General features: G+C 50.4%; 2 protein-coding genes across 16 annotated transcripts in view; one reads left to right on the top strand and one right to left on the bottom strand.

Annotated features, from left to right (window-relative positions):
* TMEM91 (transmembrane protein 91) lies at positions 1 to 21393 on the bottom strand. Of its 15 annotated transcripts, none has more exons than XM_063621065.1 (5): positions 19822 to 20334; positions 5609 to 5848; positions 1161 to 1310; positions 451 to 522; positions 1 to 210 (listed from the first exon to the last, which is right to left on the bottom strand). In XM_063621065.1, exons 1-4 carry the CDS (start codon positions 20248 to 20250, stop codon positions 463 to 465), a joined length of 879 nt encoding a protein of 292 aa, XP_063477135.1. In that variant the 5' UTR covers positions 20251 to 20334; the 3' UTR covers positions 1 to 210; positions 451 to 462. The 15 variants fall into 15 exon arrangements, with proteins under 15 accessions (XP_063477135.1, XP_055105944.1, XP_063477140.1 ...); XM_055249969.2 differs by having other exon boundaries at positions 1 to 221; XM_063621070.1 differs by lacking the exon at positions 19822 to 20334 and adding an exon at positions 21152 to 21393 and having other exon boundaries at positions 1 to 522.
* The window catches only part of B9D2 (B9 domain containing 2), a 9940-nt gene continuing 7898 nt past the window's right edge, over positions 20701 to 22742 (top strand). The window contains exons 1-2 of the mRNA XM_055249948.2: positions 20701 to 20738; positions 21187 to 21278. Of these exons, the coding sequence (XP_055105923.1) occupies positions 21191 to 21278 (88 nt within the window). The 5' untranslated portion in view covers positions 20701 to 20738; positions 21187 to 21190. The remainder of the gene's footprint in view (positions 20739 to 21186; positions 21279 to 22742) is intronic.

A 22742-nucleotide genomic window follows, 5' to 3' on the forward strand; every position in this document is an offset into this window, starting at 1 on the left:
TTTGGCTGCAAGGGTGTCTGGTGTTTAATCTCACGTTGCTGCCGCCCGAAGAGCGGTGGCCAGGAAGGGGAGGGGTTCCAGTCCAGCTCGCTCCCGTTTCTAGATGCTCCTGCTGCCGCCGCAGCCTCATCCACCAAGATTCTCCACTCTCTGCCCACAGATTTGCTGGGCTGCCGGCCTCAGGGTTCACAGTGAGGGCTGTAGGGGCAACTAGGGCGGGTCTCGGGAGGCAAGGTAGGCGGCCAGGGTCACCAGGGCAGCCGCATACGTGCACACGCCCAGCCCGACGGCGAGGACCCCCAGCAGGAAGGCACGGCGGGAGGCGGCCCCTGCCCCTTGGATGTCCCCCTTGGCCCAAGCCTTGTTGGTCTGTAGAGGCAGTGGGCAGCAGTGACCCAGGCATCCCCTCAGTCCCAGACCCTTCCCCGGTCCCTCCCCCACCCAACATACCCATTCATTCATTCATGCATGTATTCCAAAAGCAGATACGTAGCACCTACTATAGGTCAGGCACTGGGGATGCTGAGTGATTAATAAAAACATTAAAATGGTAAAAAAATAATAAAATAAAATTAAAAAAACATTAAAATGGTATATGCCACTATTCTAACTCATTTGATTCTCACATTGACCCAGAGGTAGCAATTATTCCCACTTTACAGATGAGGAAAGTGAAGCACAGGGAAGTTAAGTGACTTGCCCAAAATCTTGCAGAGAGCTGGGCACCATGGCTCACGCCTGTAATCCCAGCACTTTGGGAGGCCAAGGTGGGAGGATCACTTGAGGTCAGGAGTTCGAGACCAGTGTGGCCAACGTGGTGAAACCCCGTCTTTACTAAAAATTCAAAAATTAGCCGGGCATGGTAGTGCGCGCCTGTAATCCCAGCTACTCAGGAGGCTGAGGCAGGAGAATCACTTGAACCTAAGAGGTGGAGGTTGCAGTGAGCCGAGATTGTACCACTGCACTCCAGCCTGGGCAACAAAGTGAGACTCAAAAAAAAATCTTGCAGAGAGTGGCAGACTCGGGATTTGAGTTCAGGTTCTTAACTAACACTCTGGGCTGCCTTCCACCTTCCCACCTCAGGTATATGGCTCTTTGTTTTTGTGGTGCATTTTTCTCTTTTATGCCCAGTCCCCTCCAAGTCCCACACACAGACTGACCTTCTGGGCTAGACAGAAGGCAGCGATGCCCACGGGCCAGAAACAACACAGCATGGAGAAGACAGCCAAGCCGAGGTGGTCGTGGGGTAGAAATGGTGAAAGACGGCTGCCGCCATCCCAGTCCGAGTCACTGTCGCTGGATGACATGTCCTATGGGCAGGAAAGTGCCCAGGTGGGCATCTCCATCCACCTTTCCTGCCCCATTGCTCTGTTCTCCATAGCCCTCAAAGGCCTATACCTGCCCCCAGGGCTTCCCCAGAGATACAAAGAGAAAAAAATGTTCAGAGATGGGCTTTCGGTGTTTGTTTGAGACAGAGTTTCGCTTTGTCACCCAGGCTGGAGTACAATGGCACAGTCTCGGCTCACTGCCTCCCGAGTTCAAATGATTCTCCTGCCTCAGCTTCCTGAGTAGCTGGGATTACAGGCACACGCCATCACACCTGGCTAATTTTGTATTTTTAGTAGAGACGGGGTTTCACCATGTTGGCCAGGATGGTCTTGAACTCCTGACCTCAGGTGATCCACCCGTCTCAGCCTCCCAAAGTGCTGGGATTACAGGCATGAGCCACCACGCCTGGCCAGAGATGGGCTTTTGACATTTGTATCCTGGAGCCCTTTGAAGGGAAGCTGTGGACCAGGTCTCCAGAGAAGAGCCCCACCCACACCCAGAGCTTTCAGTTCATTTTCAAGGGGTTCACGGATCCAATCATGGACGCTACAATTGCTTACAATCTCTGAGTGAAAAGCCCCTGAATGGCCAGGTGTGGTGGCTCACGCCTGTAATCCCAGCACTTTGGGAGACTGAGGTGGGTGGATCACCTGAGGTCGGGAGTTGGAGACCAGCCTGGCCAACATGGTGAAACCTCATCTCTACTAAAAATACAAAAATTAGCCGGGCATGGTGGCGTGCCCCTGTAATCCTAGCTACTCAGGAGGCTGAGGCAGGAGAATCACTTGAACCCAGGAGGTGGAGATTGCAGTGAGCTGAGATCAAGCCACAGCACTCCAGCCTGGGCAACAGAGTGAGACTCCATCTCAAAAAAAGAAAAGCCCCTGAACAGGGACAAATGCCACTGAAACAAGGAACCTGCAAAAAGATGGAGATTATTGGCCGGGCACAGTGGCTCACACCTGTCATCCCAACACTTAGGGAGGCCAAGGCAGGAGGATCATTTGAAGCCAGGAGTTTGAGACCAGCCTGGGCAATATAGTAAGACCCCATCTCTATAAAAAGAAATGTAAAATTAGCTAGGCCTGGGCCGGGCGCAGTGGCTCACGCCTGTAATCCCAGCACTTTGGGAGGCCAAGGTGGGCAGATCATGAGGTCAGGAGATCGAGACCATCCTGGCTAACACGGTGAAACCCGGTCTCTACTAAAAATACAAAAACAAAATTAGCCGGGTGTGGTGGCATGCACCTGTAGTCCCAGCTACTCGGGAGGCTGAGGCGGAAGAATGGCATGAACCCCAGAGGCAGAGCTTGCAGTGAGCCAAGATCACGCTAATGCCCTCCAGCCTGGGCGACAGAGTGAGACTCCATCTCAAAAAAAAAAAAAAAAAAAAAAAAAAAAATTAGCTAGGCATGGTGTCTTGTGCCTGTAGTCTCAGCTGCTTTGGGAGGCTGAGGCAAGAGGATGGCTTGAGCCCAGAAGTTTGAGACTCCACTGAGCTATGATCACATGTCTGCCCTCCAGCCTGAGCAATGGAGCAAGAAGACCCTGTCACTAATAAATAAATAAATAAAAGATGGAGATTATAAAATGCTCCAGTGGCCTAAATGATTAGGGCAAACCTGCCTGCTGAAAACTGTAGAGTCTAGATTTTTAAACTTTTTTTTTTTTTTTTGAGATAGAATCTCGCTCTGTTGCCCAGGCTGGAGGGCAGTGGCTCAATCTCGGCTCACTGCAACCTCCATCTCCCAAGTTCAAGCAATTCTCCTGCCTCAGCTTCCCAAGAGCTGGGATTACAGGCACCCGTTACCACAGCCGGCTAATTTTTTTTTTTTTTTTTTTTTTTTTTTTTTTTTGAGACAGAGTTTCACTCTGTTGCCCAGGCTGGAGTGCAATGGCGTGATCTCGGCTCACTGCAACCTCCGCCTCCCAGGTTTAAGTGATTCTCCTGCCTCAGCCTCCCGAATAGCCAGGATTACAGGTGTGCACCACCACACCTGGCTAATTTTTGTATTTTTTCTTTAGTAGAGACTGGGTTTCACCTCCAGGCTGGTCTCGAACTCCTGACCTCGTGATCCACCCACTTCAGCCTCCCAAAGTGCTGGGATTACAGGCGTGAGCCACCGCGCCTGGCCTAATTTTTGTATTTTTAGTAGAGATGGGCTTTCCCTACATTGGTCAGGCTGGTCTTGAACTCCTGACCTCAAGCAATTCACTTGTCTTGGCCTTCCAAAGCGCTGGGATTACAGGCATGAGCCACGGCGCCCGGCCCCACATGCTTTTCTTACCATGTGACTTTGATATCCTTCCCATCAAGGGATGAGTTCTGTGTCCCCTCCCCTTGAATTTGAGCAGGCTCATGACTCACTCATAATTAATAGAATGTGGTGGAAGTCATGTTACGTGACTTCCAAAGCGAAATCAGAAAAGATGAGGCAGCTTCTGCTTTGCTGCAACATTCATGCTGTAGGCTGGAGGTACATAAGCTGCCTGACTGCCCTGAAGCCGTTATGCTGTAAGGAATCCCAAAGCAGCTCACATGGAGAGACCACATATAGAAGCCCTAAGACTTGGCTGGGCACGGTGGCTCACGCCTATAATCCAGCATTTTGGGAGGCTGAAGTGGGTGGATCACCTGAGGTCAGGAGTTTGAGATCAACCTGAGCAACATAGTGAAACCCCGTCTCTACTAAAATTACAAAATTAGCTGGGCATGGTGACACATGCCTGTAATCCCAGCTACTCGGGAGGCTGAGGCAGGGGAATTCGCTTGAACTCAGGAGGCGGAGGTTGCAGTGAGCTGAGATTGCACCATCGTACTCCAGCCTGGGCAACAAGGGTGAAACTCCATCTCAACAACAAAAAAAAGGAAGCCCTAAGACACCATGAAGAGAGAGAAAAGTGCCCAGCCAGCCCCTGACTGTTCTAGTTCCACCCACCAGCTGAATGCAACCTCATGAAAGATCCAGAGGCAGAACCATGCAACTAAGTCCCAAATTCCTGACCAACAGAAACCATAAGAGTTCATCATGATTGTTGCCTGCCTGCCTGCCTGCCTTCCTTCCTTCCTTTCTTCTTTCTCCTTCCTTCCTTCCCTTCTTTCCCTCCTTCCCTCCTTCCTTTCCTTGTTTGGTTCATTCCTTCTTCCTTCCTTTCTCTTTCTCTCTTTTCTTTCCTTCCTCCCTCCCTCCCTCCATCCCTCTCTCTCTCTCTCTCTCTCTCTCCCTCTCTTCCTCTCTTTCTCTTTCTTTCTTTCTGTCTGTCTTTCTCTGTTGTCCAGGCTGGAGTAAGGTGGTATGATCATAGCTCATTGCAGCCTGGGCTCGAGCGATCCTCCCACCTCGGCCTCCCGAGTAGCTGGGACTACAGGAACACGCCACCACACCTGGCTAATTTTTTTTTTTAAGACGGGGTCTTTCTAATTTTTGGAGGACAAAATGAAAAATTAAATAAAAATAAAGATGGAGTCTCACTATGTTGCCCAGGCTAGCCTAGAACTCCTGGGCCCAAGCAGTCCTCCAGCCTCACCTTCCCAAAGTGCTGGGATTACCAGTGTGAGCCACTGTGCCTGGCCTCGAATGAGAAATTATAAAAAGTGACAGTAACTTAAAAAAAAAAAAAAAAAAGGAAGGCTGGGCATGGTGGCTCACACCTTTAATCCCAGCATTTTGGGAGGCCAAGGCAGGCAGATTGCTTGAGCTCAGGAGTTTGAGACCAGCCTGGGCAACGTGGCAAAACCTCTTCTCTACAAAAAACACCAAAAAATTAGCCAGGCATGGTGGCACATGCCTGTGGTCCCAGCTACTCAGGAGGCTGAGGTAGGAGGATTGCTTAAGCCCGGGTGGTCAAGGTTGCAGTAAACTATGATCGCTCCCACTGCACTCCAGCCTGGGCAACAGAGCGAGACCCTGTCTCTCTCTCTCTCTCACACACACACACACACACACACACGAGGGAGAGAGCAGGGTGGACAAAAGCCAGAGGTGCATGCACTCTGAAGACACCAACCAGCGGAGTCAGAGATCAGAGGGAAGACAGAGCCAAAAGCCAGACAACAAAGATGAGAGGCGAATCTGGAGAGAAAAAGGTAAAGAAACCAGGAGAGACATAAAACAAGAAGAACTGTAACTGGAAATCGCAGAAGCCCACACACAGCTGGGAAGTGTGAGACTCCAGGCCTAAGGCAGATCGGCACAGCTGTCAGCCTGCCAGATGCTGGCCGTAGCGGGGCTCACCCCAGCCCCCTCCCGTGCCTTCCACTAAGGCCTGCTCTTCCTACCTCAACATCAGGGGGCCTTGGTTCCCCTAGGCCAGCGCTCACGGAGGGAAGAGGCGGTGACAGGAACTGCAAACCCCTCAGGGACTCAGCAAAGGCTATCTCTCTTAAGGGGGACGCCAGCTCATGCCTGCCAGGCTTCTGGGCAGGGGTCTCACATTCTGTGCCCTCCAGCAGAGGTTGTTGAAGCTCACGAAGACTAGGGCTGTCCATGGCTTTGGGGGAAACTCCAGGAGGGGTTTCCTAGGGGTAGGGGGAAGAAAAAGACAAGTTGTCAAAGTCTTACTTCACTCAACCTCTGAGCCCTTGCTTTAGAGAGACTCAGGCAGAGACTAGTTAGTGCAGTGGTCCTCAGACCTATTTTACAGATAGGGAAGCTGAGGCCCAGAGAGAAAAAAAGATTGGCCTCAGGTTACAAAGAGAACTCGGGGGTCTGGACATTCAATTTTGGGCATTTCTCTCTCTCTTTTTTTTTTTTCTGAGACAAAGTCTCGATCTGTTGCCCAGGCAGATCCACCACTGCAGATCCGCTAGAGTGCAGTGGTGTGATCTCAGCTCACTGCAGCCTCCACCTCCTAGGTTCAAACCATTCTGCCTCAGCCTCCCGAATAGCTGGGATTACAGGTGCCCGCCACCATGCCCGGCTAATTTTTTTTTTTTTTTTTTTTTTGGTATTTTTAGTAAAGATAGGGTTTCACTGTGTTAACCAGGCTGGTCTCGAACTCCTGACCTTAGGGGATCCACCAGCCTTGGCCTCCCAAAGTGCTGGGATTACAGGCATGAGCCACCGCACCCGACCAAATTCTGGGCATTTCTCTCAGGCAAAAGCCACATACCCATCACACTTACCCCAGTAAGTTGCAGCACCTGTTGCACCATGCCTTACACACTTACCTGCCCCATGAACACCCCCAATATCCATCCCAGGTTCATACCCCGTGACAACCTATCCAGGCCCATGCACCCCTCCCAGTCACACACACACCCATCCCCTACCCCCAGTGCTGCCTGGAACTTCACTCTAGTCTACATTCCCCAACCTCTGTCTCCTAGACCTGCCCCCTGAAGTCCCCTGCCACACAGCCCCATCCTCCACCTCCACACATTCATCTCCCAAAGGACTCCTTCTATATTTGCCGCAAAACACCAGCTCCCAGAAAACACCCCTTTCAGGCCCCCAACCTTCTTACACATTTATGTCAATTGACTCCATGCACAACCCTACTCCCCACTGCATCACAAACCACAGACACCTGTGCACACACACACACATGCGCCCCGGCACTCTCTCCTATTCTCATGACCTCTGGCATGCCTGCCCCACTCATCAGGCCCAGGCACCCCTGCCCTACTCCACCCACACACCCATGACTCCACACAACTCCCACACACGCACCAGCTCTCCAGAATCCTTTGCACACCTCGCCCCATAAACACCCTCAACCCCAGCACACACATACACGTACACACGCAACAAAACCAGAAAGAACATTCTCGTCCTACGATCTCCCTGGAATGTCCCCAAGCCTCCTGCCTGCTCATTCCAAACCTTGACTGAGCCGATTTCCTCGCCAAAGCTTTGCCCTCTCATCCCCAACGCCAGGACCCATGGGAGCGACTGTGACCCCCACCCACCTACGCCCCTCACTCACCGCTCACGATCACAGGCCGGGGCTTCCTGAACCCCCGCAATGACACCCGCCCGGACCCTGCCACCGAGGATCCAAGGGGCGCGGGGACCTAGCGCTTTGCTCTACGCGGGTCTCAGCGCCCCGGGCCCGCTGCGCGCGGGGGCGGGGACAGGGCGGGGCGACGGCCTCCCAGGCTCTGTCCCTCCGCGGCGTCCGGCGAGGGGTCCCTGAAAGCCGACGTCAGCGTCCAGGAGCGGGTCCTACGACTCCCGGGGCTCTGGGAGCAGGCGGGAATCTTCGGAGAACTGCAGCCCCTTCCTCGTGAGCCCAGGCCCAAGCTCTGCCGGAGGAGGGGGCACCCCGGATTCTCCAGGGCCTTCCTGGCTTGGCCCCGCCTCCCTTCCCCTTTGCGCAATAATAGCCAATAATAATAACAGCAACAAGGACCGTGCACCCTGTTCTAAGTGCTTTGCAAATAAACTTACATACACATTTATTCCTCAGCACAACCCTAACAGGCATAATCGTTTATTGTCCTGTTTCACGCGGGAGGAAACTGGCAAGCCGAGGTTGGGTAAATTGCCTAAGGGCACATCATTGGTTCATTGAGGGCAGACTGTACCCAAGCCCTGTGTTAAACGCTTTACATTCATCATCGCATTCATTCCTCCTCTCAGCTCCGGGTTTTTGTTGTTGTTGTCGCTGCTATTTTACTGTGGTTTTTTTGTTTGTTTGTTTTGTTTTTGAGACGAAGTCTTGCTCTGTCGCCCAGGCTAGAGTGCAGTGGCGTGATCTCAGCTCACCGAAACCTCCGCTTCCCGGGTTCAAGCGATTCTCCTGCCCCAGCCTCCCGAGTAGCTGGGATTACAGGGTCAAGCCACCACACCCAGCTAATTTTTGTATTTTTAGTAGATGAGATTTCGCCATGTTGGTCAGGTTGGTCTTGAACTCCTGACCTCAGGTGATCTACCCGCCTCAGCCTCCTAAAGTGCTAGGATTACAGGCATGAGCCACCGCGCCCGGCCAGGTTTTTTTTTATTTTTTAAAAGATGGGGTCTTGCTCCGTTGCCCAGGCTAGAAGGCAGTATGTTTCTTTTCTTATCTTATTTTTTTTTTTGAGATGGAGTCTTGCTCCGTCCCCAGGCTGGAGTGCAGTGGTGTGATCTCGCCTCACTGCAACCTCCCCCTCCGGGGTTCAAGCCATTCTCCTGCCTCAGCCTCCCGAGTGGCTGGGACTACAGGCGCCCACCACCACGCCTGGCTAATTTTTGTATTTTTAGTAGAGGGACGGTTTCACCATGTTGGTCAGGCTGGTCTTGAACTCCTGACCTTGTGATCCACCCACCTTGGCCTCCCAAAGTGCTGGGATTATAGGCATGAGCCACCACGCCCGGCCAGTATGTTTCCTTTTTTTTTTTTTTTTTTTAAATCATTTTTGGCCAGGCGCAGTGGCTCTTGCCTATAATCCCAGCACTTTGGGAGGCCAAGGCGGGCAGATCACTTGAGGTCAGGAGTTTGAGACCAGCCTGGGCAACATGGTGAAATCCTGTCTCTACTAAAAGCACAAAAATTCGCTGGGCATGGTGGCAGGTTCCTATAATCCCAGCTACTTGGGAGGCTGAGGTGGGAGAATGGCTTGAACCCAGGAGGTGGAGGTTGCAGTGACCTGAGATCGTGCCACTGCATTCCAGCCTTGGTGACTGGGGTTTTGCTATGTGGCCCAGGCTGGTTTCGAACTCCTAGGCTCAAGCAGTCCTCCCTCCTCGGCCTCCCAAAGGGCTGGGATTACAGGCGTGGGCCACCGCACCTGGCCTATAGTATGCTTCATAGAAATATGAAAAGAATGAGAGCAAGGTTGAGATAGAAAGTAACAGGGCATCCCTCCTGGGTAAAACAATCCTGCCCCCTCACGCTCTCGTCTGTCCTCCCATGGGTCTCCCTGCTTCTGTCGTCTGCCAGAAACTGGCTGAGCCAAGTGCACTTGCAGACGCCATCTGTTCTCCCTGGGAGTGGGGCCGGTGCCAGCGCCAGCATCTGGACTCTTGGCAAGGAGCCCTGGAGTCCTGGAGCGAGGGAACTCCAGCCCCACAAAGGCCAGGGAATCCTCCAGTCTGGTGAGACGGAGGGCTTCTGGGAAGGGAGGCCTATATAAGGCTCCATGAAGGAGGTGGAAGCATGCAAGACGAGGAGAGTCTTGTAATCAGTCCGATGGAGATGGATGTAAATAATAATATTAATAAACACCATCAAATGTGTTCAGAGTGCTTTCTTTGCCAGGCTTTGGATAAATGTTGGATATTTGTTCTTTTTATTTTTTCTTTTTCTATTTCCTGGGCAGCACCTGAACCAAAATAGGTTCAGAGAGGCTCCCAATGTTGGACATTTGTTGTTGCAGCAATTCTAAGTACTCTACATGTTATCACATAAGAGGCAAGGAGCATTATACCAATTTTGCAGGTGAAGAAATAGGGGTTCAGAGAGGTGAAGGCATTGTCTAGAGACCACATACTCAGTGACTTAAAGAGCCTGGAAAGGGGCCGGGAACGGTGGCTCACGCCTGTAATCCCAGCACTTTGGGAGGCTGAGGCAGGTGGGTCACCTGAGGTCGGGAGTTCGAGACCAGCCTGACTAATATGGAGAAACCCCATCTCTACTAAAAATCCAAAATTAGCCAGGCGTGGTGGCGCATTCCTGTAATCCTAACTACTCGGGAGGCTGAGGCAGGAGAATCGCTTGAACCTGGAAGGTGGAGGTTGCGGTGAGCCGAGATCACGCCATTGCACTCCAGCCTGGGCAATAAGAGTGAAACTCCGTCTCAAACAAACAAACAAACAAACAAACAAAAGAGGCTGGAAAGGAAACCAGGTCTATGTGGGTCCAAATGCTGACTCATGAACATCACTGTACCATATGACAATCAGAGCATCACCCCCTACTGGGCCCCACTCCTCAGCCTTCTTTCCCTAGAAACTCCCACCCCACCTGCCTCTGCTTCCTCCTCACCCATTGGCTTAGCAAGGGCCACAAGAACACAGCCCAGGGTTACAATATGCTGGGCTTTGTACCAGCTGTTTACTGTGGCCAAGTGAGCATGCAAGTGAGCCTGTTTTTTTTTTTGAGACGGAGTCTTGCTGTCTCCCAGCTAATTTTTGTATTTTTAGTAGAGATGGGGTTTCACCGTGTTAGCCAGGATGGTCTCAATCTCTTGACCTCGTGATCTGCCCGCCTCAGCCTCCCAAAGTGCTGGGATTGCAGGCGTGAGCCACTGCACCCGGCCTTAAACATACCATATATTTCTCTTGTTTGTAGTTTGAATTCTCCCACATCAGTGTTGGCACAACAAGGGCTGAGATTTGATCTCGTTTTTTCAGTACTGTGCCTCAGGGCCTAAAACATGCCTGGCACAAAGTGGGCCTTTATTACATATATGTGGGATGGGGGCATGAATTCCCACCAGCCTCCAGCCTCAGTTTTTCACCAAATCATTGAGCTCTGTGGGTCCCCTCATCCCTCTAGGCCATCCTAGAGATTAATTCACTTCCAGTTAGAGCTCTCTGGCTGCCGTTAGCCTTGTACAGTCTAAGAGGCTACACCTCTTAGTGTTTGCGATGGGTCTGGAATATTAAACATGAGATTCCAGCTGGGCACGGTGGCTCAAGCCTGTAATCCCAGCACTTTGGGAGGCCAAGGTGGGAGGATTACTTGAGCCCAAAAGTTCAAGACCAGCCAGGGTAACAAAGTGAGATTTTGTCTCTACAAAAAATAAACAAAATCAGCTGGGTGTGGTGATGCATGCCTGTGGTCCAAGCTACTCGAGAAACTGAGATAGGAGGATTGGTTGAGCCCAGGAGGTGGAGGCTGCAGTGAGCCATGATTGTGCCACTGCAGTCCAGCCTGGGCAACAAAGTGAAACCCAGTCTCAAAAATAAAAACAAAAACAGCCGGGCGCGGTGGCTCACGCTTGTAATCCCAGCACTTTGGGAGGCCGAGGCGGGCGGATCACGAGGTCAGGAGATCGAGACCACGGTGAAACCCCGTCTCTACTAAAAAAAAAAATACAAAAAATTAGCCGGGCGTGGTGGCGGGCGCCTGTAGTCCCAGCTACTCGGAGAGGCTGAGGCAGGAGAATGGCGTGAACCCGGGAGGCGGAGCTTGCAGTGAGCCGAGATTGTGCCACTGCACTCCAGCCTGGGCGACAGAGCAAGACTCCGTCTCAAAAAAAAAAAAAATAAAAAATAAAAAAATAAAAAAATAAAAAAATAAAAAAATAAAAACAAAAACAAAAACAAAACATCACAAGATCCCAGCAAGGATTGTCAACAGAGACTGAAACTATTAAGTTATTGGGTGAAAATTTGATTTGATAAAGAACAGGATATTTATTTAGTCTCAAGGTATCTTCCCCTAGATTACTTATTATAACGAAAAAAATATTAATGGAGAAAACTGGAAAACATCACATTAACCAGATGATACAAGTTAATATCACCATTAACAGGACAAATTGACCTTAGTTGCCTCTGATGTGAAGCAAAGAGGGAGATACATATCATTTCTTTGGTTTTCCTGCCAAAATGCATAACTTAATCTAATAATAAGAAACATGAGACAAAGCCAAAATGAGGGACACTCTACAAAGGAGGTGGCCTATAACCTTCAAAACATCAATGTTATGAAAAAATAAATAATAATAATAACAATAAAATAAAGTGCTGGCCAGGTACAGTGGCTCATGCCTGTAATCCCAGCACTCTGAGAGGCCGAAGCAGGAGGATTGCCTGAGCCCAGGAGTTCCAGGCCAGCCTGGGCAACATAGTAAGACCCCATCTCTCCAAAACTTTTTTTTTTTTTTAAGGAAGTCTCACTCTGTTGCCCCGACTGGAGTACAGTGGCACGATGTCAGCTCACTGCAAATTCTGCCTCCCAGGTTCAAGTGATTCTCCTGCCTCAGCCTCCAAGTAGCTGGGATTACAGGCACGCACAACCACGCCCAGCTAATTTTTGTATTTTTAGTAGACACAGGTTTTCACCATGTTGCCCAGGTTGGTCTTGAACTCCTAGCCTCAAGTGATCTCCACCTCCGCCCCCTACTGCCTCAGCCTCCCAAAGTGCTGTGATTACAGGCGGGAGCCACTGAGACCACCTTGTCTCTCCAAAACTTAAAAAAAAAAAATTAGTCGAGCATGGTGGCACACACCTGTAGTCGTAGCTACTCGGGAGGCTGAGGTGGGAGGATCACTTGAGTCCAGGAGTGGCTATGATAGCCACTGCACTACAGTCTGAGTGACAGAGCAAGACTCCAAGTCAAAAAAAGGGGGGTCAGGAAGGAAAAAATCCTGTTGCATGCTACGACCTGGATGACCCTTGACGACATTATGCTAAGTGAAATAATCCTGTCATAAGAGGACAAATACTGTAGGATTCCACTTACATGACGTACTTCGAGTAGTCACATTCGCAGAGATAGAAAATAGGACAGTGGCCGGGTGCAGTGGCTCATACGTGTAATCTCAGCACTTGGGAGGCTGAGGCGGGCCGATCACGAGGTCAAGAGATCGAGATCATCCTGGCCAACATGGTGAAACCCCAGCTGTACTAAAAATACAAAAATTAGCTGGACTTGGTGGTGTGCGCCTGTAGTCCCAGCTACTCGGGAGGCTGAGGCAGGAGAATCACTGGAACCAGGGAGGTGGAGGTTGCAGTGAGCCAAGATTGTGCCACTGCACTCCAGCTTGGAGACAGAGCAATAGAAAAAAGAGAGAAAGAAAAGAAAGAAAGAAAGAAAGGAAGGAAGGAAGGAAGGAAGGAAGGAAGGAAGGAAGGAAGGAAGGAAAGAAAGAAAGACGGAAGGAAGGAAGGAAGGAAGGAAGGAAGGAAGGAAGGAAGGAAAGAAAGAAAGACGGAAGGAAGGAAGGAAAGAAAGAAAAGAAGGAAGGAAGGAAGGAGAGAAAGAGAAAAAGGGAGAAAGAGAGAACGAGAGAGAGAGAGAGAGAGAGAGGAGGGAGGGCGGGAGGGATGGAGGGCAGGAGGGCGGAAGGGAGGAAGGAAGGAAGGAAAGAAAGAAAGGAAGGAAGGGAGGATAGTGGGCCAGGCGTGGTGGTTCACACCTGTAATCCCCACACTTTGGGAGGCTAAGGCCTGTGGATCACCTGAGGTCAGGAGTTCAAAATCAGCCTGGCCAACATGGCAAAACTCCGTCTCTACTAAAAATACAAAAGTCAGCCGGGCATGGTGGTGCATGCCTGTAATCCCAGCTACTCGGGAGGCTGAGGCATAAGAATCGCTTGAATCCGGGAGGCAGAGGTTGTGGTGAGCTGAGATCTCACCACAACACTCCAGCCTGGGTGACAGAGCAAGATCCTGTCTCAAAAAAAATAAAAAACAGGCCAGGCACGGTAGCTCACGCCTGTAATCCCAGCACTGTAGGAGGCCAAGGCAGGCCAATCACCTGAGGTCAGGAGTTCGAGTACATCCTGGCCAACATGGTGAAACCCTGTCTCTACTAAAAATACAAAAATTAGCCAGGCGTGGTGACACATGCCTGTAATCCCAGCCACTTGGGAGGCTGAGGCAGGAGAATCGCTTGAAGCCAGGAGGCAGAGGTTACAGTGAACAGAGATCACGTTGCTACACTACGGCCTGGGCAACAGAATGAGACTTCGTCTCAAAAAAATAAATAGGCGGCCGGGCACAGTGACTCACATTTGTAATCCCAGCACTTTGGGAGGCCGAGGCAGGTGGATCACGAGGTCAGGAGTTCGAGACCAGCCTGGCCAATATGGTGAAACCCTGTCTCTACTAAAAATACAAAAATTAGCTGGGTGAGGTGGCACGCGCCTGTAGTCCCAGCTGCTCAGGAGGCTGAAGCAGGAGAATTGGTTAAACGCGGAAGGCAGAGGTTGCAGTGAGCTGACACGGTGCCATTGCACTCCAGCCTGGGCAACAGAGCAAGACTATGTCTCAAAAAATAATAATAATAATAAATAAATAAAATAAAAATAAATAAATGAGTAGGTGGGGCACGGTGGCTCACACCTATAATCCTAGCACTTTGGGAGGCCGAAGCAGGCGGATCACCTGAGGTCAGGAGTTCGAGACCAGTCTGACCAACATGGAGAAACCCCGCCTCTACTAAAAATACAAAATTAGCCGGGCGTGGTGGTGCAGGCCTGTAATACCAGTTACTCGGGAGGCTGAGGTGGGAGAATCGCTTGAACCTGGGAGGCAGAGGTTGCGGTGAGCCGAGATCACGCCATTGCACTCTAGCATGGGCAGCAAGAGTGAAACTCTGTCTCAAAAAATAAAGAAATAAAGAAATAAAGTAAAATAAATAAACTGAAAGAAAATAGGATGGTGAGTACCAGGAGCTGCAGAAGAGGGGGGAATAGGGGACTTGTTTTGTTTCAAAAATGTGTTTAGTTTGCAAAAATTTTAGTTTTGCAAGATGAAAATGGTTGTGGAGATTGGCTGCACGACAATGTAAATGTACTTAACACTATTGAACAAGACGGTTTTAAACAGTCAACATGGTACATGTGTATTTTACCACAACTAAAAGGCTTATTTATTTATTTTTATTTATTTATTTTGAGACAGAGTCTCGCTCTGTCACCCAGGCTGGAGTGCAATGGTGCAATCTCGGCTCACTGCAACCTCCACCTCCTGGGTTCAAGTGATTCTCGTGCCTCAGCCTCCCGAGTAGCTGGGACTACGGGCACTCGCCACCACGTTCGGCTGATTTTTTTTTTTGTAGTTTTAGTAGGGACGGGGTTTCACCATGTTGGCCAGGCTTGTCTCGAACTCCTGACCTCAAGTGATCCTCCTGCCTCGGCCTCCCAAAGTGCTGGGAATCCAGGCATGAGCCACCGCACCCGGCCTTTTTTTTTTTTTTTTTTTAAGAGGTACAGTCTTACTTTGTTGCCCAGGCTTGCAGGGTGCCATATAGCTCACTGCAGCCTGGACTTCCTACACTCGAGGCATCCTCCCGCTTCAGCCTCCAAAGTAGCCGGGATGGCCAGGCGCGGCCATACATGGCAAAACCCCATCTCTACTAAAACTACAAAAATTAGCTGGGTGTGGCGGCAGGTGCCTTCAATCCCAGCTACTTGGGAGGCTGAGGCAGGAGAATCACTTGAACCCAGGAGGCAGAGGTTGTGGTGAGGAGAGATGGCACCATTGCACTCCAGCCTGGGCAACAAGAGCGAAACTGTCTCAAAACAACAACAACAACAACAACAACAACAAAAAGTAGCCGGGACCGCCGGCTGTGCCATACTTGGCTTAAAAGCATTTTGTTTTTGAGATAGGGTCTCAGTTGCCCAAGCTGGAGTGCAGTGGTACAATCGCAGCTCACTGTAGCCTCCAACTCTCAGCCTAAGCGATCCTCCCTCCTCCGCCACCAGAGTAGCTGGGACTACAGGGGCATGCCACCACACCCAGCTAATTTTTTGTATTTTTTTGTAGTGATGGGGTTTCGTCATGTTGTCCAGGCTGCTCTCAGACTCCTGGATTGAAGCAATCTGCCCGCCTCGGCCTCACAAAGTGCTGGAATTACAGGTGTGAGCCACTGTGCCCAGCCCCATATTCTATTGGTTAGAAGCAAATTACAAAAACTAGCCACACTGAAGGGAAGGAGAATTAGGCTCCACCTACTGAAAGGTGGCTGCCCAAGCATTTGGGGATATATTTTAAAACAGCTTCAGGCCGGGCACAGTGGCTCACACCTGTAATCCCAGCACTTTGGGAGGCTGAGGCAGGTGGATCACTTGAAGTCAGGAGTTCAAGACCAGCCTGGCCAACATGGTGAAACCCCGTCTCTACTAAAAATACAAAAATTACCCGGGTGTGGTGGCACATGCCTGTAATCCCAGCTACTTGGGAGGCTGAGGCAGGAGAATTGCTTGAGCCTGGGAGGCAGAAGTTGCTGTGAGCCCTGGCCCACAGAACGAGACTCTCTCAAAAAAACCCAATAACCCCCCCCAAAAAAGGTGACAGGTTTCACTCTGTCACCCAGGCTGAAGTACCTTGGCATGATCACAACTCACTGCAGCCTCAAACTCCTGGGCTCAAGGGATCCTCCTGCCTCAGCCTCCTAAGTAGATGGGACTGCAGACATGTGTCACCACGCCTTGCTATTTTTTTTTTTTTTTTTTTTAATTTTAAGCGTTTTCGTAGAAATGAGAGTCTCATTATGTTGCCTAGTCTGGTCCAGAACTCCTGGCCTCAAGTGATCCTATTGCTTTGGCCTCTCAATGTGCTGGAATTACAGATAGGCATGAACCACCAGGCCTGGCCAACTTTCGATAATGTGGTTAGATAATTCAAACTTAAAGCTGTTGGAACTTTAAATTATTCCAAGCCTTGAGAGGAATGTTGCTATGTAGCCTGAGTCACGTAGCATGCAGTTACAACTTCTGCTTTTTCCTGTAAATGATTAAGAATGACCAAGCAGTGCCAGAGATAAGATCACCTCAGAACATTACTCCTAGGCCGGCTGTTGTGGCCTCACATCTGTAACCCCAGCACTTTGGGAGGCAGAGGTGGGAGGATCACTTGAGCCCAGGAGTTTGAGACAAGTCTGGGCAACATAGTGAGACCACGTCTCTACAGAAGAATTTATTGAAAAATTAGCTGGGCATGGTGGCACACGCCTGTAGTCCCAGCTACTGGGGAGGCTTAGGCGGGAGGCTTGAGCCTGGGAGTTCGAGGCTGCAGTGAGCTGATTGTGCCACTGCACTCCAGCCTGGGTAACACAGCAAGATCTTTTTGTTGTTGTTGTTGTTGTTTTGTTTTGTTTTTGAGACTTTGTCTCACTCTTGTCCCCCAGGCTGGAGTGCAATGGCACGATCTCAGATCACTGCAACCTCCACCTCCCGGGTTCGAGTGATTCTCCTGCCTCAGCCTCCCGAGTACCTGGGATTACAGGCACCCACCACCATGCCCAGCTAATTTTTTGTATTTTTAGTAGACACGGGGGTTTCACCATGTTGGCCAGGCTGGTCTTGAACCCCTGACCTCGTGATTCGCCCGCCTCAGCCTCCCAAAGTGCTGGGATTACAGGCGTGAGCCACCGCGCCCAGCCCCAGAGCAAGATCTTATCTCAAGAAAAAAGAAAGGAGAAAGAAAGAGAGAGTACTCCTCTTCCTCAGAGAACGTTAACGCAATCTTCCCTGCAGCACAGCAAGATGTACTAATGAAATTGTTGTAACATATGTACTGGCCTTGTAGCCTGGAATAAACTATAGTTAATCGTATTTTCTTTTCTTTTCTTTTTTTTCTTTTTTGAGAGTAGAAGTCTGGCTCTGTCGCCCAGGCTGAAGCACAGTGGCGCGATCTCAGCTCACTGCAACTGCCGCCTCCCAAGTTCAAGTGATGCTCCTGCCTCAGCTTCCCAAGTAGCTGACACCACAGGCGTGTGCCACCACACCCATCTAGTTTTGGTATTTTTAGTAGAGACGGGGTTTCACTATATGTTGGCCAGGCTGGTCTCAAACTCCTGACCTCAGAGTATCCACTCTCCTTGGCCTCCCAAAGTGCTGGGATTACGGGCATGAACCACCGAATCCGGACTCAATCATATTTTCTGAATCTCATTATTTATGGTTGACAATAATTTATTTTGTTTTATTTAACATGTATACATGGGAGCCTTCAGAATGAAGACCTCAGCCGGGAGCAGTGGCTCATGCCTGTAATCGCAGCACTTTGGGAGGCCAAGGTGGGTGGATCACCTGAGGTCAGGAGTTTGAGACCTGCCTGGCCAACATGGTGAAACCCTGTCTCTACTAAAAATACAAAAATGAGGCAGGAGGTGCCAGCCAGGTTGTGGAGAGCCTTGTCATGCATGGTAAGACTTTGGCTTTTACCCTGAGTGAAATGGGGACCACTGGAGGGGTCCTGAGCGGATGGGGCCTGACTTAGGTGTTCACAGGGTTCCAGCTGCATGTGGGGTGCAGACTAGGGGGGTTGGGAAAGGGGACCCCAGAGACAAGGTCCCTGTCATAGTCCAGGTGATGGACAAACTTGGACAGATCAAGATGCAGGGCAACAAAGAGGTGAGAAGCGGGATTTAGGGTGTATTTCAAAAGTAGAGGCAGTAAGATTTCCTGATGGACAAAATAGGGGCTTGAGAAAAGAGAAAGCAAGGCTGGTGCCACCACTAGGGACCAGGGGCCCCAAGAGCTGAAAGGTTAGAGCTGTCTACCTCACCCACACAGCATCCAGAAATAAATAAATAAATAAATATATTTTCCCCACCTCCAGCTTAAAGGACAGAAAGATCATTTAAAAGTGAAATCTCTGCCAGGTGCAGAGGCTCACTCCAGCCTGGGCAACAGAGCAAGATTCTGTCTCAAAAAAAAAAAAAAAGGTAAATAAATAAAATAAAAAAGAAATAAAAAAGAAAATACAAAAAGTAGCTGGGCCCAGGTGAGGTGGCTCATGCCTGTAATCCCAGCACTTTGGGAGGCTGAGGCAGAAGGATCACGTGAGGCCAGGAGTTCGAGACCAGCCTGACCAACATGGTGGAACTCTGTCTCTACTAAAAACACAAACATTAGCTAGGTGTAGTGGTGGGCGCCTGCAATCCCAGCTACTAAGGAGGCTGAGACAGAAGAATCGCTTGAACCTGGGAGGCAGAGGTTGCAGTGAGGAGAGATCACGCCACTGCACTCCAGCCTGGGCGACAGAGGGAGACACTGCCAAAAAAAAAAAAAAAAAAGCCCGGCCAGGCACGGTGGCTAACGCTTGTAATCCCAGCACTTTGGGAGGCTGAGGCGGGTGGATCACCTGAGGTCAGGAGTTTGAGACCAGTCTGGCCAACATGGTGAAAACCCATCTCTACTAAAAATACAAAAATTAGCTGGGTGTGGTGGTGCACGCCTGTAGTCCCAGCTACTCGGGAGGCTGAGGCGGGAGAATCGCTTGAACCCAGGAGGCAGAGATTGCAGTGAGCTGAGATCGCACCACTGCGCTCCAGCCTGGACTACAGGGCGAGACTCCATTTCAAAACAAACAAACAAAAAAACAAACAACCAAAATTATAAGGAGGGGGCAACATTTCAATAGGATAACATTTATATTAAACAATTCAATGGCATATTTCACTAGTTGATATATGCATTATTTTATTGTTTTTTATTTTTGTAGAGATGGGGTCTCGCTATATTCGAACTTCTGGCCTCAAGAGCTCTTCCCGCCTCAGCCTTCCAAAGGGCTGGGATTACAGTCATGAGCCACCGTGCCTAGCCAATGGTAGCTTTTAAATACTTGTATCTATTGGCCTGGCTGGGTGGCTCACGCCTGTAATCCCGGCAGTTTGGGAGGGCGAACTGGGAGGATAGCTAGAGCCCAGGAGGTCAAGACAAGACTGGGCAACATAGCAACATAGCAGGACTCCATCTCTTAAAAAAAAAAAAGAATTAGCCAGCCATGGTGGCACATATCTGTGATACCAGCTACATGGGAGGCTGAGGTAGGAGGATCCCTTGAACCCAGGAGTTAAGAGGCTGCAGTGAGCTGTGATCGAGCCACCGTACTCCAGTCTGGGTGACAGAGTGAGACCCTTTTAAGGAGCCTTGATGGTACCTGATGACTGGCTTGATGTGGGAAATGATGGCATCCAGGATGGCATCCAGGGAAAACATCTCTCCATTTCTTGATTGAGAAATCAATCAATCGGAAACAAGATTTTTGCAAATAAGGGAATCTCAGTTCCTCATTTCTCTTCGCTACCCCAACAGCTCCTTGCTCAGAATCAAGCAGTAACAGTGAACTTGGTAGTAGCTCCGAGAAGGAAGTTGGACTTATCCAACTTCCTTCCTTCCTTGTCCTTGAGAAACCTAGGGGAACTCTAAAACGGAAGCAGAACCCACTCCCCAATTTCTCCACTCTCTCTGAATGAGGAGTGATTTTTTTGCTTTGTTTTCCAGTTACAAGGCAGGGGATGTACATGAGGTCCTGGAAGGAATTCCCCCTTGGTCCTGGTTCAATCTCTGATTTGTGATCCCGGACCATAGAGAGCTCTTCGGTGGGGTAGGCGCAGCACGGAGCAGTTAGGGATTTGCTTTTTTGGTAAAGAGGGTATCTGTGAGAAACTGCACTCACACTTCCTCAGCCACACTCAACATGGCAGCTTCCTAGCCACGCCCAAAATGGCGGAACTCCTTGCCGTAGCTGGAGAGAAGCTATTTTCCCAAAATGGAGCAAGAGGAGGAAAATGTCCATCACAGCTTCACCCCGCCCCCTGCAGACGGATAGCACCAATTAGTGGCGCGGAGGGCGAGTACAAAGCTAGGGGAGGAGCCTGCTGTTGCCCCAGCAACAACCACGGAACCCAAGGCGAGCGCGGTGGCGGAAGCATCGCGGCTTCCATATCTCGCAGTCAGGAAGGTCCTGGGGGAAGCGCGAGCCAGGTCTGGTCGGCGCCCGCGGAGAAGAGAACCTGTCAAGCCCATGAACTAACCCCCGTTGCCGCTTTCGCCTCTCCTAACCGGTGCGCCAAGGTAGGAATGACGCATGCGCTGCGCTTAGAGGCGGGGCTAAGTCGACCTGAACTCATAACGCATGCGCCTTATGGAGCTTGCTGGGGGAGGGAAGCGGGGTGGCTGACCTGACGCGGAAGGCGGGTCTTTTGCGCTCGTGGGCCGAGCCATAGCCCCTTCGGGAGGGGCTTTCCGCCGACCTGAACCCAAAGAAGTTATTTTAGAACTCGCAGAGTTAAATGCTATTTCCCGAGACAAGGGTCTCCCCATTTTTTCCAGGCTTTCATGGGTTGGCAATTAGGATCTATGGTCAAGACCTCAGCCTCAGGGGTGTGACGAAGCTAGCTTGGAATCCTAGTACTACCCTTTACCTGCTGGGCCTCAGATTCCCCCCCCCCCCCCGTCAAATGGTCAAATGGAGATAATACACTTACCTCACAGGGTTGTGATTGTATTTTTCCCCTCCCAGGGCCATGGCTGAGGTGCACGTGATCGGGCAGATCATGGGGGCCAGCGGTTTCTCGGAAAGTAGCCTCTTCTGCAAGTGGGGCATTCACACAGGTATTCCCCCAGGCCTAGTTCATTTCCACACCAAGACCCCTAGCCTAGAGGCTGCATGCTCCTTCTTCGACCCTTTAACGCAGCCCCTTAACCTCATCTTCCATCAGTTCTCAGTACTCCAGGCCCCGCCCACACCCCCGTCCACATGAGTCTCAAGCTCCCAGCTTTTTTGTGTGTATGAGGGGTGGGGTACAGACAGGGTTTCTCTCTGTGGCCCGGGCTGGAGTAAGGTGGTGTGATCATAGCTCAGTGCAGCCTCGAACTCTCGGGCTCTAGTGATCCTCCCTCCCGCCTCAGCCTCCTGAGAAGCTGGGACTAGAGGCACGCACCACCAAGTCTGGCTAATTTTTTTTATTTTTTGTAGAGACAGGGTCTCGCTATGTTGCCCAGGCTGATCTCGAACTCCTGGGCTCAAACAATCCACCCGCTTCAGCCTCTCAAAGTGCTGGGATTAAAAATGTGAGCCGCCACGTCCCAGGAAACTAATTTTGTTCATGCCTCCCCAACTGAGGCTCTATAGTCATGGTATAGTGTAATGGTTAGGGTCATGGGCTGCAAGATCTGCATTTAAATACTAACTCCCCCACCTATTAATTGGAGACCTTTGGACTTGACCTCTTTGAGCCTCAGTTTCCTTGTCTGAAAGTGAAGCTAATAGTAGCTAAGAAGCAGCACAGGTTTGAGGTTAAGAGCACAGACTGCCTGGGTTCAAAACCAGTTATTGCTTGTTAAGGCACCCTTGGGCTGATATGTGACCTTGGGCACTTCTCTTCACCTCGACTTCCCTGTTTGTACAATGACAGTAATAGAAATATTTACCTGTTGAAGTTGTCATGAGTACTAAACGAGTATCAACAGCACTTAGAATAGGAATAGGGCTGGAATAGGAAGTGCTTATTCAGTGTTTGCCTGGCTCATACAAGACTTCGTGGGGTCTTGTTTGTAAAGCCTGGGGTATGTTGTTGCCTGGCACAGATAAATGTCCATGAAACAGATGTGGCCATTTGGCATTATCGTGTCTTCAGGCCTGAGTCCTAGTCCCTTTTTTTTTTTTTGAGACTCGTTCTGTTTCCCAGGCTGGAGTGCAGTGGTGCAATCTCGACTCACTTCAAGCTCAGCCTTCCGGGTTCACGCCATTCTCCTGCCTCAGTCTCCTGCATAGCTGGGACTACAGGCGCCCGCCACCATGCCTGGCTTTTTTTTTTTTTTTTTTGTATTTTTGGTAGAGATGGGGTTTCACTGTGTTAGCCAGGATGGTCTCGATCTCCTGACCTCGTGATCCGCCCATCTTGGCCTCCCAAAGTGCTGGGATTACAGGCGTGAGCCACTGTGCCTGGCCATTTTTTTTTTTTTTTTTTTTTTGAGACGGAGTCTCATTCTGTAGCCAAGCTAGAGTCCAGTGGCACAATCTCGGCTCACTGCAGTCTCTGCCTCCTGGGTTCAAGTGATTCTCCTGCCTCAGCC

Source organism: Symphalangus syndactylus, chromosome 17, assembly GCF_028878055.3.
Source record: "Symphalangus syndactylus isolate Jambi chromosome 17, NHGRI_mSymSyn1-v2.1_pri, whole genome shotgun sequence".
In the NCBI taxonomy this organism is placed as follows: Eukaryota; Metazoa; Chordata; class Mammalia; order Primates; family Hylobatidae; genus Symphalangus; species Symphalangus syndactylus.

Bases quoted from the DNA above. Each gene is read 5' to 3' on its own strand.
- TMEM91 (XM_055249966.2), bottom strand. From the start codon at position 20,250: ATGGTCCGGGATCACAAATCAGAGATTGAACCAGGACCAAGGGGGAAT. The intron at 5,849-19,821 runs GTACCATCAAGG...CCCTACCCCTAG, and splicing joins CACATCAAGCCAGTCATCAG to GAAACCCCTCCTGGAGTTTC. The intron at 1,311-5,608 runs GTAGGAAGAGCA...TCCTGCCCATAG, and splicing joins CAAGGCCCCCTGATGTTGAG to GACATGTCATCCAGCGACAG.